The following is a 16,514-nucleotide window of genomic DNA, read 5'->3' as shown; positions in this document are numbered from 1 at the left end:
TTTAGAGAAGGACTCGGGATTTCAACTGTGGGTCTTAGAACTTTAAAAGCCACCCTCTAACTCTCTACTTCCTCCCTGATGCCTCAAAACACTTTTAAAAGGAGGAAAACACTCTACTGAAACTAATCAGAGGGAAAGACTGGAAGTTCAAACGAGCCATAACAGAGCCTGTTAATCTGTTACCTAAATGAGTGCCGGGAAGGTGGGGTGGGGGTGGGGGGGTTGACGCTTGTACATTTCACGATCCCCACAACTGCACGTCTGAAATGTCAGGACAATCTCATTTGAGCTCCCAGCCAACTGAGAAATTAAAAGCAGACAGTGACGACGCTGTTTTGTAACTTCGTGCGTTTTAAAATTAACCGCACCTTTCAAGTACCGCTTTAGATTAGAAGTGGCTAATTGGATAAAGGGGAGAGTCATCCAGATGGCTGAACAGTATTGTAAAAGACCAGATTGAGTTAGTTACGGAAAAGGAACGCACAAGAACACTTTCTACGGTACTGTTTTACTTACAAAGTGAAGGAAAGTTCCTCCACTCAGTTCCAAACCGAGGACAAGTGGATTTGTCGCAGCAGCGCTGGGAAGCATGTAGCCTGACAGAAAGTCTTATTTTAAGGGAGGCTTGAAGGCTGAAACTTTTCAGTGTCAAAACCCTTTTTTTAAAAAAATAAGGACTTGGCGTGCCCTCGCGAATGTGTGAGCTGGGAGGAGGAGTGATGGTAGGAGAGCAGGGCTGAGTCCGTTCTTATTAATATTAAATAGCCACGTCTGTACCGTTGAAGCAAGTGGCGAGAGAGGAGGGACAGGAGCTGCTGACATTGACAATGAATCCAAACAGGAGTTGCACTAGCGGTGTCTACCACGTTGCCTCTGCCCTCGCTTGGCCTTCTGGGAATTGTAGTTTTCGGGGCAGCGGCTTTCCTGGCAAGCCGGGAGTACCCCGCCCGGCCGGGACTACAGATCCCAGGCGGCGCCGGGCAGCCGCCCCTCCCGCTCGGGTGCGAGTGTAAACTCCGGGCGCCTGGGTTGGCGGCCGCCGCGGGCCAGCGGGCTGAGCTCTGCACTGCGCGGGGGCGCACCGCTCGGGGGACCCAGGCCCCGCCACCTCCCCTCCGGCCCCAGGCTCGCTTCTCACTTTGGAGCAGTGGGAGGACGGGAAGCGGGAGCCATGCAGTCGGAATCGGGGATCGTGCCGGATTTCGAAGTCGGGGAGGAGTTTCACGAAGAGCCCAAAACCTATTACGAACTCAAGAGTCAACCTCTGAAGAGCAGGTGAGTGGTGACAGCTGGAGGGAGGCGCGGCCGGCGGCTAGGGAACCCCGCGCCTCCCACCCTGGGGCGAGGAAAGCCGCTCGCCGGGGCTCTGGGACAAGGACCCCGTGCCCTTGCCCCGGGGCAGAGGGCGAACTGATCCCCCGCAGTTGGGGGCCGTGACCGCCGGGCCGGTGCGCTAACGGGGTTCTCCGCCCAGGCGCACTTTGGGGGCGCGGCGGGCAGCCCGGGACGGGCCGCGCGGACGAGGGGACCCTCGGTTGGGGATACCAGCTGCTGAGAGCTGTTGGGGGCTGGGGAGTACCGCGGCGCGGAGGTGGGGGAGGAGGAGCGCCGGGCCCGGACGCTGTCCGGATGGGAAGGAGGAAAAAGAGTTTCGAGTGAATCCTTTTCCTGAAGATCCCAGCGGGCTGAACACTTGGAGAGGGAGAGCTTGGGGTGGATCGAGCGCGATGTTAGAGGGAAGCAATTAGTTCCTGTGTTGTTGCCTCTTAGGAGTCCGACCACCCCTCTGGGAAAACCCGCCCCAGGCGGCCTCCAGGTGAGGTTTCCCAAGGCCCGCCCCTCACCTTCCCGGCCGCTGCACCCCAGCGCGGGAGGGGCGGGGGGTGGCGAGCAGCCGGAGGGGGGTGGCGGGAGCGGGGGGGGCGTGTCTCCTCGTCCAGCTTGAACTCCCCGGGCTATAGGGTTCCGTTCAAATGCAGGCCTTCCCTGGAGGGGAAGAAGCTTTCGGATGGAGGGTTTGGGGGGTGTCCCCTGTTGGGCAGCGACAAGTGTTTAGTTCTCTGGGGATTTAAAAAACTTTTTGGGAGAGGAAGGAAGACATCTGCTGTTCTGGCGCCCCACCACCCCTAGTGCCCACTTCCTATGCTGGCTCCATTCCCACTCGTCCATCGGAACGGGTTGGGTGTCTTCCTTTCTCTCTGCCCTGTGGCTACTCAGGACATTTCCAGTGTTTACTAAGAGGGAGATGGTCATTTGAGGCCGTGAGTAGAGAGGGTTTAGTTCCACCTCTCTCAGTGTAAGGTAAGATGAGGTTGAAACTGGAAGGTTCTGCAGTGCTTCTGCACCCTTCTCAGACCTTCCTTCCCGCCCCTCTCGGTGGGTAGGGCCTGGGTGAAGGGCCCTGGCTGGCCGAGGGGAGGAGGGTCCAGAAATCAGGGTGAATCAAGAGAGACAGCTGAATCAGGACTGAGGTGGTGTGATCTTAGCTGCTGGGGCACATGGCTCTGGTACTTGATCCAGTGGAAAGTGTAGCCAGGTTTGCTTCTTTCAGGGCTGTGTGAGAGTCTGAAGCCACTTCGGGGAAGAAAATGTGGGAACAGCGCACCCACTGACTGGGTGGCTGAAGCAGCCTCTTGGCAGATGCTTAACAGAGCTTGGAAGGAAACCTCCTGTGCAGTTAGTTGCCTAAAACCAGCCTTTAGTTGATGGTTTCTCTTCATAATGGCTGTTTTGTGTGTGAGCCTAGATTGTGTGCATTGGGGGTTGGGGGTGTGGAGTAATAGTGTGTAAAGGGTATTGTTGGTTATGCTCATTGGGGCTTTATCTGCATTCGGCTGAAGGGACCAGTGTTTTACCGAGCAGTCTCTGCTTTTGCTTCTATAAGCAAATGCTTACATGGCCAGAATGAGGGTGTGTGTGTGTGTGTGTGTGTGTGTGTGTGTGTGTGTGTGTGGTCCTGAAAGAAATAACCGGACTGTTTGGAACCTTTTTGATGGTAGGTGATAAATAATATAAATGAGTTTGAGAGAGCGAGGAAAATGCCATCTGGAAAAACCCAAATGGATGTCATGAAACTCACTTTGGAGCATTTGGGGCCTGTTCTTTTTCAGAGTTTTGGAACCTTTTTGATGGTAGGTGATAAATAATATAAATGAGTTTGAGAGAGCGAGGAAAATGCCATCTGGAAAAACCCAAATGGATGTCATGAAACTCACTTTGGAGCATTTGGGGCCTGTTCTTTTTCAGAGTCGGAAAAAAAAAAAAAAAAAAAGAAAAAAGAAAAAGGCTTGCAAGGGTTGAACGTCCTCAGGAGCTAGCTTGCACGTGTAAGGAAAAATTCGGGGATGTGGGAAGCTCTGGCTTCACACGTTGACGCTGGAAACAGGTGCGGGACAGAACTGGTGTGCAGAGGAAGGCTACATTAAAAACGCTGTAAAACTTGTCTGTGGAGCAGACACATGCTCTTTGAAATAAACCAGTGAAATAAAATCTGTGAATAAATATATGGGGTTGGCAAAATTTCCGTATAGTACTGTTTTCCACAGTTGTCTAATGTACTGTCATCAACATCTGTTGTATGACTCTACAAGGGCTGCACGTTCAGGGCCTCCTCGTGGCTTTTTGTCGTTAAGTCTTTGTCGGGGCACCTCCCTTTTTAAAATTTTGCTTAGAAAAAGTTGAAATTGGAAGGTGAAGACTGCTGCAACTATTTTGTCTCTCAGTTTTATTTTCTGGATTGTCTCTTGGAGTTGAAAATATGTCTAGAATCTGCCCACTTGTCACCGACTCCTCTGCCTCCACTTTGGTTCAAACTGCCACCCGCCCTCACCTGGGTGACTGTCCCTTACCTGGTCTCCTGCCTTCATCCTTACCCGCTTTCAGTGGTTTTTTCACACAGGAGCCAAAATGTTCCTGTTAAAGCTGGTGTTCAACCTAGGAGTGATTTGCCCCCCAGGTGTCATTTGGCAATGTCTGGAGACATTTTTGGTTGCCACAATGGATGGGGGTTGCTACTGGCCTCTAGTAAGTAGAGGCCAGAGATGCTGCTAAACATTCTCCAGTACACAGGACAGCCCCACAATGAAGAATTATCTGACCCCAAATTGTCACTGCTGAGGTTGAGAAACCCCATGTTAAAATGTGTTACATCATGTCATTCTCTCCTCAGAACCCTCAAAACACTCCAGTAGCTCCTAATATCAGTAAAACTCGAGACCCTTAAAATGGTACCAGGCAGATTGTATGGGAAAGCTTCCTGTCTGCTCTCACTGTATCTCCTGCTGCCACGCTTCTGGCTCCCTCCGCTCCAGCCAGTGTCCTCACCATTCCCGGAATACTCCAGACCCTTCCACCTCTGGGCCTTTGTATGTTGCACTTGCTGACCCCTCTTTCTCTCTTTGTCCAGAGAGCAATAGCATTCGTTCCTTCCCCAACCAACTTTACATCTTCCTTTAAATGTCATTCCCACCGAGCCTACTTGATCACACTCTATGCAGTGGCTCTCCCTCCAAACTCTCAGTCTTCCTCGCCCTGCTCTGTTTTTTTCCGTAGTACTTACATTATAACATAGTCTATACTTTTCTAATCTGTTCCATTTATGATATGTTTCTCCACACTAGACTGCAGGGTCCAAGGGGGCAGGGACTTCTGTCTCTTCCTTGTTTACTGTGGTGTCCCCAGAGCCTAGAACAGAGTTTCTCAACCTCAGTGCTGTTGACATCTTGGACTGGATAGCTCTTTGATGTGGGACTATCCTGGGCATTGCAGGATATTTAACAGCATCCCAGGCCTCCACCTGCTAGAGGCCAGTAGCTCCCCTCCCTCAGCTGTGACAACCAAATTTGTCTGCAGACACCACCAGTGTCCACAGGGGACAGACTCACCCCTGTTGCAGGTTGACTGGCCTAGGACAATGCCTGGCCCAGTAGTGTTTTGTCGTTTTAATATGTGTTGCTTTGTCCCTTTGCATCCCACTCAGGATGGGGGGTTTGGTTCTGGTTTCTTTTAAAATAGGTATCCACCAGGGTCTGTCCAAAGAGGAGTTTTATATTCTTCATTTGGGCTAAGCTCAGATGTGCAGGTGTTTGATGAGGAGAGACAGTTTCATTCCTAACCCAGATATCCTGGCCTTTAGGAGTGTGAAGCTGATGGATTTACATGACGGGAACCGCGTTTTGTTCACAGGGATTGGCAAAGCTGTGTCGTACGGTGGAAGACACACACTATGAGAAAAGGTTCTCATGAAGAACTGTTTGCAGTTTGGTTCCTCCCCAAAGGTTTTTGAAACATTTGTGTGTTCTCCTGGGAATGAGCCCTGAATGGTGGGTGGCAGAGGAAGAGTGCCGAATATGAGGGGGTGAACCCAGAATTCACACGTTGGTACAGTCGGGTCAGGGTCAGATGTGGAACTGTTGAATGGGCTCCTAGCAGGGAAGGGACTCTGTAGGGCTTTGGGTCCTGAAAAAAAAACATTAAAAGCTATGGTAGCATCTTTCAGGTTCATGGTTCTTCTGTTTCATTTACGCGGTGCTAAATTCTGTGATTTTGTAGCTGCTAATGCCCTTTTCCTGGGCAGACTTCAGAATTGGCTTAATCTAATTCCAGTTTCTCCTCTACTCAAAGTTTTCATAATGGTTTAGATAATGGTTATTTAACTTCCCACAAATAAGAAATGGGAATGGAAGTATTAGGTTTATAGTGGCAGGACGAGATACAGCAGTGGTTCCCAAATGCTGATTCAAAGAGGTGTGTGTGAAGCAGTCACAGGTTTGTGTCAAAATGACAAAGAAAAAAGCTGTTGTGTCACATGCACGCACACACACATGTATTTCTATGCAAGGCTACTGTCATTTCTTTGACTTATTCTGAGATTTTTCCCTCCTGTCTTCCTACTAAACATACCCTTTCGTTTATGAAATGATAATCCATTCTTGGCAAGACAGAACTGTACATCTTTTATTGATTTCTGAAAGTTTTCTTGATTTTTTTTATCTGTCCAATCCGCAGGGAACTACTTTGCATGGAGATTAAGAGCATTGTTCTGGCATTTGTGTCTGTCCCTAACAAGCTGGGTGACCTTGGGGAGGCTGGGTGACCTTTAACCTCAGTTTCTTCATCTGGCAAGTGGGGGGGCCTGCCTCCTAGGAGTCTTAAGGACATTAACTGTGATATTGGCTATGGAAAAGTATTAGCATGGTGCTGGGCACATGGTAAATGCTCCGTAAATGTTAGCAGATGTTGTTCTTGTTGTTATTTCTTTATTACTTAGCAGAGAGTCCTGACCTTCCATAAAGGGTTCGCGTTTGGTTGACTCTGGCTTTCTTCTCTAAGGCCAGTGTTTTTATGCCATAAAATTACCCCCAAGTTTGGTAAAACCCTTTTTGCTTTCCTCCTAATGAGGTGCTGCAGATAAATCTTTCACGTTTTATAATTTTGATCCGGTCCTTAACAGTTTCTTTATGCTGGTTTAAAAAAAAAAACAGTTGTGGTGTCAGCACATACATACAAATTCATATTCAACATATATCTGTTGAGTACATGCAAATTAATACCAATAAACCCAACTAACATTAACTGAGGCCACACTGTGTGCCAGCCTCTGTTCTAAGTGTTTTTATGTGTGTTAACTTAATCTTGCAAAACCCACATAAAATGATAATAATAAATGAGAAAAATAGTGTTAATTATAATTTTGAAACCAGGTAAAACTTATGCAGTGCTTACTACATGCCAGGAATGATTCTGAATATTTTACTTGAATTAACACAGTTAATTCTCACTTCAACCTTTGGTTTATGTATTTTTATTATTCTCATTTTACAGAGAAGAAAACTAAGGCATAGTAAGTAGATGGGCCTGGATCTGGCTCTGGGCCCGTGCTCTCATGCGCTGGTCTGTGCTGCCGTGTGCAAGGCGCGGGGCCTGCCCATGGGGAATCATGCTGCACCTTCTCCAGAACTTGCCTCAGTGGGGTGAAGGAAAGAGAACATGTAGATCCAGCCAGACAAACAGGATGGAGTGTGATCACCGTGAGGCGTGGGCATCAGCAATGGGAATTTAATAGAGGAAGGGAAATTGAGGCTCAATTTTGTCAGTGAATAAGCGTATTCAATTTGGCCTTGAAGGTCGAGCAATACTCAAATATATTTCTTTATAACATTAAATAAAATGTTAGACGCCTTGGAAGGCATAAGCTTAAAACAGACTTTTAGGATTTCTGATTGCCTTTTATATTTCTAACCAGAATCCCAGCTCTTCCTTGTGGTCTTTGGGCACCTGGGGTGGCAGAGACTGGATGCATGTGGACAGGTTCAGAAGTAGCTATGCTTAAGTGCTGTGCCCATGGCTTTGCCACTTAACACCGTGTCTGCGTTCAAGAAAAGATGCTTAGCCTCTTGGAGTGTCGATTTCTTTACCTGTAAAGTGGGATCAGTAGAACCATCCTCTTAGGGTTGGTGAGGTTTTAAAAGTGAGAAAACACATGTAAAAGTGCTTTGCAGGGTGCCTAGCACATGTTAGTAGGTAATATCAGTTCCTTCTCTTCTACTTTACCATGATTGCAATTTTCCCCCTCCTTATAACAGCAATAAAGCATGTACAGAATTACGTATCTGAAGCAAAATAGACAAGGTTGGGGTGCCTTAACCTGGCAGGTGTTCAGATCTTATTATGCAAATTGCTTGTGTGATATGATTAGATGGAAAACTTGATTAAAGTGGAATTCTAAGTGTTGGTTTTGTGTGTTATTGGAGATTTCCTTTTCCTGAGTACTGCTATTTATAGAATTATTTAAGTGTATGTATGTGTGTGTGTTTTTAATTCCCTTTTGAGTTCTGCAGGGCAGTTTGCACAGGCTGATGTTTATATCTGCTCCAGTTGTGCAAGAAGTGGAAAATATCCTTTTTTTAGAACAGGTCACATGTGCTTACTGTCAGGAATAGGACCTCAGTGTAAAAAAATGTATCTTGGGACAAATCAAAGTTACTAAATTTCTGCTTCCAACTGCTTTGTTTCAGAACTGGCAGTATTAGGATAAATAATAGGGGGGAAAAAAAACTCTGGCTAAATGTTTTTTTGTCATTTTTCAAGGACAGTAAGCAAGAGTTTCATTTATTTTGTGTGTGTGTTTTAAGCATGAAACGTACTTTGCTGTTAGGTCCATCTCATCAAACTAAATTATAAAAATATGTTTGACTCTTCTCCAAATATGCATTATTTGAAGAAAATAGTCCAGAAGATGGGTCAAAGATAGTTAATATAGTCACCACAGGCTTTTGAAATTGTAAAGACAAATGTGAAGTTTATAAGGAGGATTTTGTGAGTCTGGTGAACACTGTGTACTTGAGGGCAAGGAATTAAAGCAAGCCATGAAGTCTGCATCTTTCCTGAGGCAGCTGAGGGCTGAGGGTGAGAGGACCTGCAGGCAGGTCTGGGATCTCTGTTGAAACTCGCACACCTCTTTCTGTTCCTGAGGACTTGGGGTACGCAGGCCTCTCACTGTTGTGGCCTCTCCCGTTGCGGAGCACAGGCTCCGGACGCGCAGGCTCAGCGGCCATGGCTCACGGTCCCAGCCGCTCCGCGGCATGTGGGATCTTCCCGGACTGGGGCACGAACCCATGTCCCCTGCATCAGCAGGCGGACTCCCAACCACTGCGCCACCAGGGGAGCCCTAGGTTGGGTCTTAAACATGGCATCCTTCTTTCTTTGCTGCGTCTTTCTTTTCGTGACCTTTCTTGCACATCATGAAGAATAAAGACGTACACCTTTGGAGTGTTTACACAGAAGTTGAACCAGGGCAGGCTGAGAGGGATGCAGTGCTTTGGAGAGTGGTGATACCGGTGAGAGAAAGGCACACAAAGATATAAATGGTACCTCAAAGTCATGAGTTCCTGTTGTCTTCCCTAAGTCATTTCTAAAACATCCCTCAGTCACTTTCAGCAAAGGCAGTATCACTTTGGGGTCAGAAGGACTTGGATTTGTTTGTTTTTCTTCTCTTCCTTCCCTTCCTCCTTTCCCTCCTTACAACACTTATTTATTAAGTGCCTATCGTGTGACAGCTTTTCGCTAGCTGTAGGGAATCAAAAGTAGAACGAGACAGACTAGGTTCCTGCTAGTATGGTCTTGGAGGTGGGGGCATAGCTAATAATGAACTAAATAGATGAACAAGATAAGTTTTGGTGCTATGAAAACTAAATAGAATGTTATTGATAGAGTGTGACTGGGAAAGAAGGGGCTTTATTGGGTGGGTCTTTAGGAATGACCTCATGGAGGAAGTGATTTTGAGGCACTGAATGTCTGAGTTAAATGTGCAGATCTTGGTGCTGTCACTCATTAGCTGTGTGACGTTGGACAAGTTCGCCAACCTCTCTGAACCTGGGTTCCCTCCTCTGTAAAATGGAGCAATAGCTACCTTGGAAGGGTGCTGTGGAGATGAAAGGTAATGCGTGTAAAGAATTAACAGTAGGCTTGACCTTATAGTTGCTCAGGAAGACACATAGGACTGGTTTAAGGTAATTGTAAGGTAATATATGAATAGTAGAAGAAGAAATGCAGACATTAATCTTCCCCATAAGTGTTTATAACTTGGTCTTACGTGTTTTCCTAATGTCAAGTGAGTCAGAGATGTATACTTGTCTTCATAAATCTACCCCTGGACTAAACGTGGAGATGGGTCTTGTTATTTTTGTTATCCTTTCTTTCCTCCAGGATCATCTTACTCGAATTGTCCCCTTGCTCATCTCACTGTTGTTGCACTGAGATCATTCAGGTCTGAGCATACTTCCCTTATGTTTAGTTTAGGAATGAATTTTGGCTGCATTTTGAATTACTTTTTGGCACAAAGGAGAGGTCCAAGTCATTGAGGATTAAACAGTAAAACCTGAGATTGATTTCACCAAAGACGCACACCACAAACAAATGACCCATGTAGAACTCCTGACTCCCAGTCCTGTGTTTCAGCCCCTAGATCACACGCTTCCTGTCTACACTGATGTGAAAATGTCAGCGTTGGTGCAGAAAGGAAAAGAAGCCTCTTCTCCCACACACCACTTCGACCTTTCATTAACATTGACATCCACAGGCAATGGTGTGTTTTTAATTCGACCCTTTATGAAAGAAATCTTCAAAGCATTCGAATTTCAGTAGCTGTGTTCTTTAATTGAAGTGCCCATGGAGTGGTAACTTTCAAAAGGAAAAAATCCTGGGTCGTGTGGGAACAAATATTTTAAATCCAACCATAGTGAGTTGTAGGTTTAGGGAAGGCACTGGTAGAATCATGTCTTTCTATAAGAAAATTGTGGGTTATTGAGCAATTTCAGGAAGGCATCTGTGGCCTGGGCCCTCCCCGCCCCCTCCCCAGAGTGGGGTAACTTGCTGACTCATTTACACACATTCCCCTATTTTCCCACGTGGTCAAGGGCAGATGGGAAAGGTGTTGTCCCCACTGGTGGGAGCATGTGTAGCTGTTGTTTGTAGGATAGGTTTTCCTTCTGGGAAGCTTAACTTGCTTCCATGGGAAGAAGATTTGAGGCAGAGAAGATTTATTTAGCCCGGTGGTTAAGGTTGTATGTGAGATTAGGATAAAATAGACAGACAGGAATGCTATATTTACTTCGGTACCTTTATTGTGATATGTTCCTAAATATTAACTGGTTCTAAAAAGCATGTTTTTCAAAACATACATTTTATTTTTATAACTGGTGATTTGAAACTTGGTGTAGGGAAGAGCACACAGAAATCCTAAAGATGATTTTCCTGTTTAATTTGGAATCTAGTACAGTCCCCATATAGTCTACCTGGGCACCTCAGTGAGATGTGGCCACCTTGTTCCTCTTGAGTGAGTCTGTCCCAAACAGCTGGAGATAGTATTCACAGACACACCAATACTGTAACAATCCCTTCTCCATCAAAAGGACTGGGTATATTTTTGTTCTATTTTTTTGCATTTGAAGTTTTTCACCAATGATGAAAAGGTATTATTTCAGGGTCAGCTTTGCTCTGTGGTATTACTAAGCCTGCATAATCACACCACCTAAATTTAGAATATTGGCACCTCAGCCAATAGAACACTTTGCAACAAATTTATAATACTTGGGGCAGAGAATGACTATGAATAAACATTAAAATAGTATTGGCCAGTTAGGGTCATTTACTTTCAAGGGAAAAGGATGACATCAACTATGCATTCTTGAAAATTCTATTTATTTTTCAAGGTAGAGTTTACAGTAGCTTATGTAAAACAGTCTCTAAAAATATAAGCAATTGGCACTATTCCTGGTGACATTCCAAATAAAAGTTGGCCCGTTTGCTGCAAAGAAGTGTGCTTGGAGAGTAAGTTGGAGAGGTTGGCCACTGGCTTGTGGTGTATTGACAATCGGTGGGTAGACTTTCTGGAACCACATCTTGCATCACCTTGGCATGGTCATTAATCCACTGGTCTTTAGGTAGATAAACACTAATCATGTGTTATCTAGGTAAAGGCTAGATGTATAAATGCTAAACGATGGGGTCTTGGAATGCAGTTCTAATGATACTGATTGTGTGTGGATGTTTTAAATCCTTGTTGATTCAGAAATGAATGAGAGAGAGGATTTGATGGTGCTTGCTTGGTCATAGTATCATAGTCACTAAGATGCATGCTTTAATGGTAGGGGGCTGAGTGGCAAGCACAATTAATTGGGATTTGTTTCTGGGGTCAGCGATGCACAGGTCACTGCTGGCTTAGGGTATCCCTCTTGCTTACTCTTGGGTTCATATACCTGACATCTTTCTAATCAGATCTCACTGGCAGCCAGCTTCCCTTTGCTTATGCATTTCCCCTAGTGGAGAGTAGAGGAAATGTATTTTGCCTGCCTGTAGTCACTTTTCCAAATTCTTATAACAACCCCTTCCCACATGCTTAGCCCACGTGCTTGAGTGTCATGGCTTTGGGGTGGAGAATTCGACACAGACTTAGCCACTCTTCTGTATCACAGGGATTGCTTTCAGGGAGTTGCACGTTGACTGATGTCACGCATCCCAGGGATTTGCTTGGGTGCTAACAGAAAGAGAGTCTCCCTTTATTTCCGTTGATCTTGAACTTGGGAAGGTGTTGTGCTCGAGAATAAAGCCTTATCTCGGAGGCAGAGAAAAACAAAGCCCTTGTATTGGGTTAATGTTAGTTGCTATAAGGAAGTGGCAGGCGATAGTCACGTAGGTAGTAGTTCCTGGTTGGCAGACAGCTTTCTTCCGTATGACAAATCAAGAACCCAGTCTCAGTCTATCTTCTGGTTCTGCCATTGCCTAGGACCCTGGCATCTTTTGTGTCTGGTGGTGGAAAGGAAGAGGAGAAGGCACAACTAGGGTCCCAAAGTGACAGGCATCACTCTTGCTCATATTCTTTTGGCAAGGACCAGGTTCATACCGAGATCTGGATGCAGGGGTGGGAACTGGGGAATAGAGACCCCAGCTGGGCGTCAACACCACTGTCCTAGAAAAGAGAACGCCCTTCCCATGGATAGCTAACCTTCATTGCCATGGCCCTAGTAGTAGGGTTTTGGCTTCTGGATCAAGTTGTGCCTATCTTTGGTTAGGTTTATCCTTGGAATTTTCTGTTATTTTATCAATAAATTCTTTTTCTGAGTAAAGACGGTTGATTTGGATTTCCTGCCACCTGAGTGGGGGCTGCCCGAGCTGATCCTTTCTCAGAATCCCACCTTTATGCAATGCTTCCTATTCCAAGTTCATGGATTAAATCACTGCCCCACTTTCCAACAGCAACAATACATCCGTCACTACCACCACCACCTTAGAGCAATGGTTTTCAAAATGTGGCCCACAGACCAGCAGCTTCAGTGTCACTTAAAAACCTGTTTGAAATGCACGTTCTCGGACCCTACTCCAATGCCTCCTGAATCGGAGACTGTTGGTGGGGAGTCCCAGCAGTCTGTGTCTTTTAACAAGCCCTCCAGGAGATGCTGATGCACACTCAAGTTTGCAAACTACTTCCCTAACGCTTTTACCATAAATCCTTTGTCTCCACATTAAATTGTTCCTGTTTTGGAATGAAAAATATCCTGGATTGGAGTGCATTTCGTAAAAAACGCCATGTTGCTTGTTATGGTCAGGCTAGAGATGATCATTGATAATAATCACTCACTGATTTAAAAAAAAAAAAAAAAAAGGAAAATCCCCTCTAGAAAGTTAGCTATCAGATTTAGGTTAATGAAACCAGGTAGGGTGCTTGGTTGTCCAGATGTGATCTCTAAATAAGAGACTTGGAGTTAAGCTAGCTGTACTACCATAAGGAGCCCTGGCCCAGATCTTGGAGGGTTGTAGTTTAATGGAGACTCACAAAGTGTGAAACTTGAAGCACACGGCAGTCACTTGACTGAATGATTTGGTGGAGAAACAGGGTAATGGTGGTTATGAGTGTGCCTACATGACCAAATTGTTTTTCACAAAACTTCTGCTGAATAAAATTTGAAATACGACTGTCAGCCTTGTTTTCCCTTCTTAATGAATTCCAGACAGTTTGTAGAGAGTGGGAGCTTCCAAAACAGAGGGGCGGGGTGACTGCGACCAGGCAGCCTCTGTTTTGTCACATGTTAGGGTGTCCTGACATAACAGATCGTCTCCCTCATCCTGAATCTCACCAGGCCATCCTCATTTCAGGCGGAGAGGGAAGGGCAGGGTCAATGTTGTATCAGACAGTAGGACCTATAGGGCAGTTCTGGACTCCTTACTTACCAGGGAATTCAGCCTACTCTTATTTTTAATCCACTAAAACCCAAGCATTTTTATTTTTATTTTTTTCCTTTTGCTGCATGCTGACCTTCTCCAGACAAAAAACCCTGATGCTTTTTGGCAAAGAATCTGCTCTTATTGTAAACGGGTTAAGAGCTCTAACCAGTCGAAGAAGTCTAGAGTTCTGGGTTTAACCTTCAGAGAAAAGAAGGATTTTTAACTTAAATTTCAATTTGACCACTTACTAGCTTTTCTCTCTTTGGGCAAGTGATTCTTGTAGCCTCTATTTCAACAGAGGACTAAGTGGGGTGAGTGGATAATAGTATGATCTAAGTTGTAGTTAATTGTGTGAATTAAAAGAAATACTTGAGTAAAATCCTCAGGCCGAAGCCTTGGCTCTTGTGCTCATAACCGGGCCCTTATTCTGGTTCCATCTTTGCCCACAGCACCAACAAGGCTTTTTGACTTGAAATGACTTTTTAGTTTTAGACACTGTCATTAAGAGAAAACGACTCAAAGGCAATCAGCAGGAAACAAGAGGGTCCATAGAAGAGAAGGGAAGTAGGGCCAGATCATCCCTCGGTTGTATGATCAACATCAGGACCTTTGGGAGTGGATGCAGATCAGATAGTGGTGAACTTTGGGATGCCTAACAGGGAGGTATTTAAAGACAGCACATGCTACTTACAGGTAAGGCATTACTTTTGTTGCCAGAACAGTCTTTGTCTTTATCAACATGTTTCCTTTCATCGTAATGATAGACTATAGCTAGGTGGAGGAATAAATAATAAGATGCACGAATTGGGGTTTCACAACACCATGCAGGGTAGAAGCCGAGCTCCACAGCTATGTCTACATGTGCATCAGTCATGCCTAACTGTCACATTTAAAGTTGGCCTGTAGTGAGTTCCTGCTTTATCTTTTCACATTTCACAAGACAGCCTCATTATACAGTTATCTCTATCCAGTATAAGCCATAATACCCTGTATTCTTTTTTTTTGTTTGTTTTTGTTTTTGTTTTTGTTTTTGTTTTTGTTTTTGTTTTTGTTTTTGTTTTTGTTTTTGTTTTTGTGGTACGCGGGCCTCTCACCGTTGTGGCCTCTCCCGTTGCGGAGCACAGGCTTCCGACGCGTAGGCTCAGCGGCCATGGCTCACGGGCCCAGCTGCTCCGCGGCAGGTGGGAGCCTCCCGGACCAGGGCACAACCCCGCGTCCCCTGCATCGGCAGGCGGACTCTCAACCACTGCGCCACCAGGGAAGCCCCCCTGTATTCTTGAATCGCAAAATCTTTCAGTCTTCTAGGATTTTTCCCTCCTAGTAGCACTGCATAGCGAGACTAGGTACCCACACCAACATGATAGCTTGCTTTTCTTTTCTTTTTTTCCAGCTTTATTGAGGTATGATTGACAGATAAGAACTGTGTATATTTCAGGTGTATAACTCGATGCTTTGGTATACATATACATTGTGAAACGATCACCGCAATCAGATGACATGCTTTGCTTGAGCCTCACAAAATTCCTCCCCCAAACCTGTGGCTAAACCGATCCCTAGAAAGCAGAAAGGGGGTTAGTTTGAAGAGCCACCATCTTTCTTAGAAGGAATATTCCCATTGTCTTGCACACATAAGTGGATGTCTTCATCAGTTACAGCTTAAGACCCGTTACCTGGGTAACGAGGGTCCCTCCCTCATTGGCTGGCTGGGAAGATTCAGTAAGGTAGTGAGAGTACTACCTGTAGTAAGGGCGCAGTAGATGCTGCTGCCCCAATTACCACTCCACCTACTGCTGTACCTGCATTACTGCTGCTCTCTGCCTGCTACTGTACCCAAGGGCTACTCCTGGTGTCATTGCCATTAGAATTCAGGGTTTTACATGAGAATGAAAGAAGTGGTTCATCTGTGTAGGTGCTGCTGACTCTACCATTGTTTTGTCACTGTTAAGTACATATAGTCAGTTGTCACAACCAACTATATAGTCAGTTCTCACACGTTTGGGATTTATGCAGTGAGTTTTCAAACCTGGACTTGGACTTGGCTGTCACCCAGCATTCTTCTGGACCACTTCCGCCACCTCTCAGCTGTTGTGTGCAGAGGGGTGGGAACTAGTTTGATTACCAATTAATGGGAGACATTTTCTACCAGAAACCATACGTATATTCATACAAGCACATACAGGATTCTCAAAAGAGTGTTTTTCAGAGTATCTTCAGCTTTTCTGTGGTATTGTCCTGACTAATTGAAATTTGGTTCTTGGCTAAACAGTTCCTTTCCTGAGTTTTATAATGAAACAGGGAAAATGACAGTTTCCCTCTTTCCATGTAATTGAAACACCCCTGCCTCCTCCACACCCCCCTAACCACCCCCCGCCACACACACACAGAGGTGAAAGACGCATAGAGTTAGATGCTTTAGGGTGAGATCCAGTGTGCTTGGGGAACTCAGGAGCACAGGACAGAATGAAGTCTTCTGACTGACCATCCTTCTCAGGCTTCACACCACCCAGTGTGATGGGTTTGTGAGCTCCGTGTTTTTGTGAGAGAAGAGGATCGATCAGCTGTGCAGGCTGGAGTTAGACTGAAGATACCCATAGCTCAGGGAAGAGGAAATGGACAAGGCAGTGTAGGGAGTTTTCAGAGTAGGTTTATTTCTTGGATGTCTCAAGAGGTGGACGTGAAGAGATCTAACTCTCCGTCTTTTTTTTTTTTTTTTTTTTTTTGTTTTCGCGGGCCTCTCCCTGTTGTGGCCTCTCCCGTTGCGGAGCACAGGCTCCAGACGCGCAGGCTAAGCGGCC

At 45.6% G+C, this 16,514-nt stretch overlaps 1 protein-coding gene across 6 annotated transcripts in view; it reads left to right on the top strand.

Annotated features, from left to right (window-relative positions):
• Positions 1-1,039: 1,039 nt before the first annotated feature.
• Positions 1,040-16,514, top strand: part of MITF (melanocyte inducing transcription factor) — a 226,408-nt gene continuing 210,933 nt past the window's right edge. For all 6 annotated transcript variants that reach the window (XM_024747051.1, XM_024747049.1, XM_024747055.1 and 3 more), the window contains exon 1: positions 1,040-1,275. In XM_024747051.1, coding sequence (XP_024602819.1) covers positions 1,172-1,275 — 104 coding nt within the window. In that variant the 5' untranslated portion in view covers positions 1,040-1,171. The remainder of the gene's footprint in view (positions 1,276-16,514) is intronic.

This window comes from Neophocaena asiaeorientalis, unplaced genomic scaffold, assembly GCF_003031525.2.
Source record: "Neophocaena asiaeorientalis asiaeorientalis breed wild unplaced genomic scaffold, Neophocaena_asiaeorientalis_V1.1 scaffold130, whole genome shotgun sequence".
In the NCBI taxonomy this organism is placed as follows: domain Eukaryota; kingdom Metazoa; phylum Chordata; class Mammalia; order Artiodactyla; family Phocoenidae; genus Neophocaena; species Neophocaena asiaeorientalis.
This window is presented reverse-complemented; position numbering and strand designations above follow the sequence as displayed.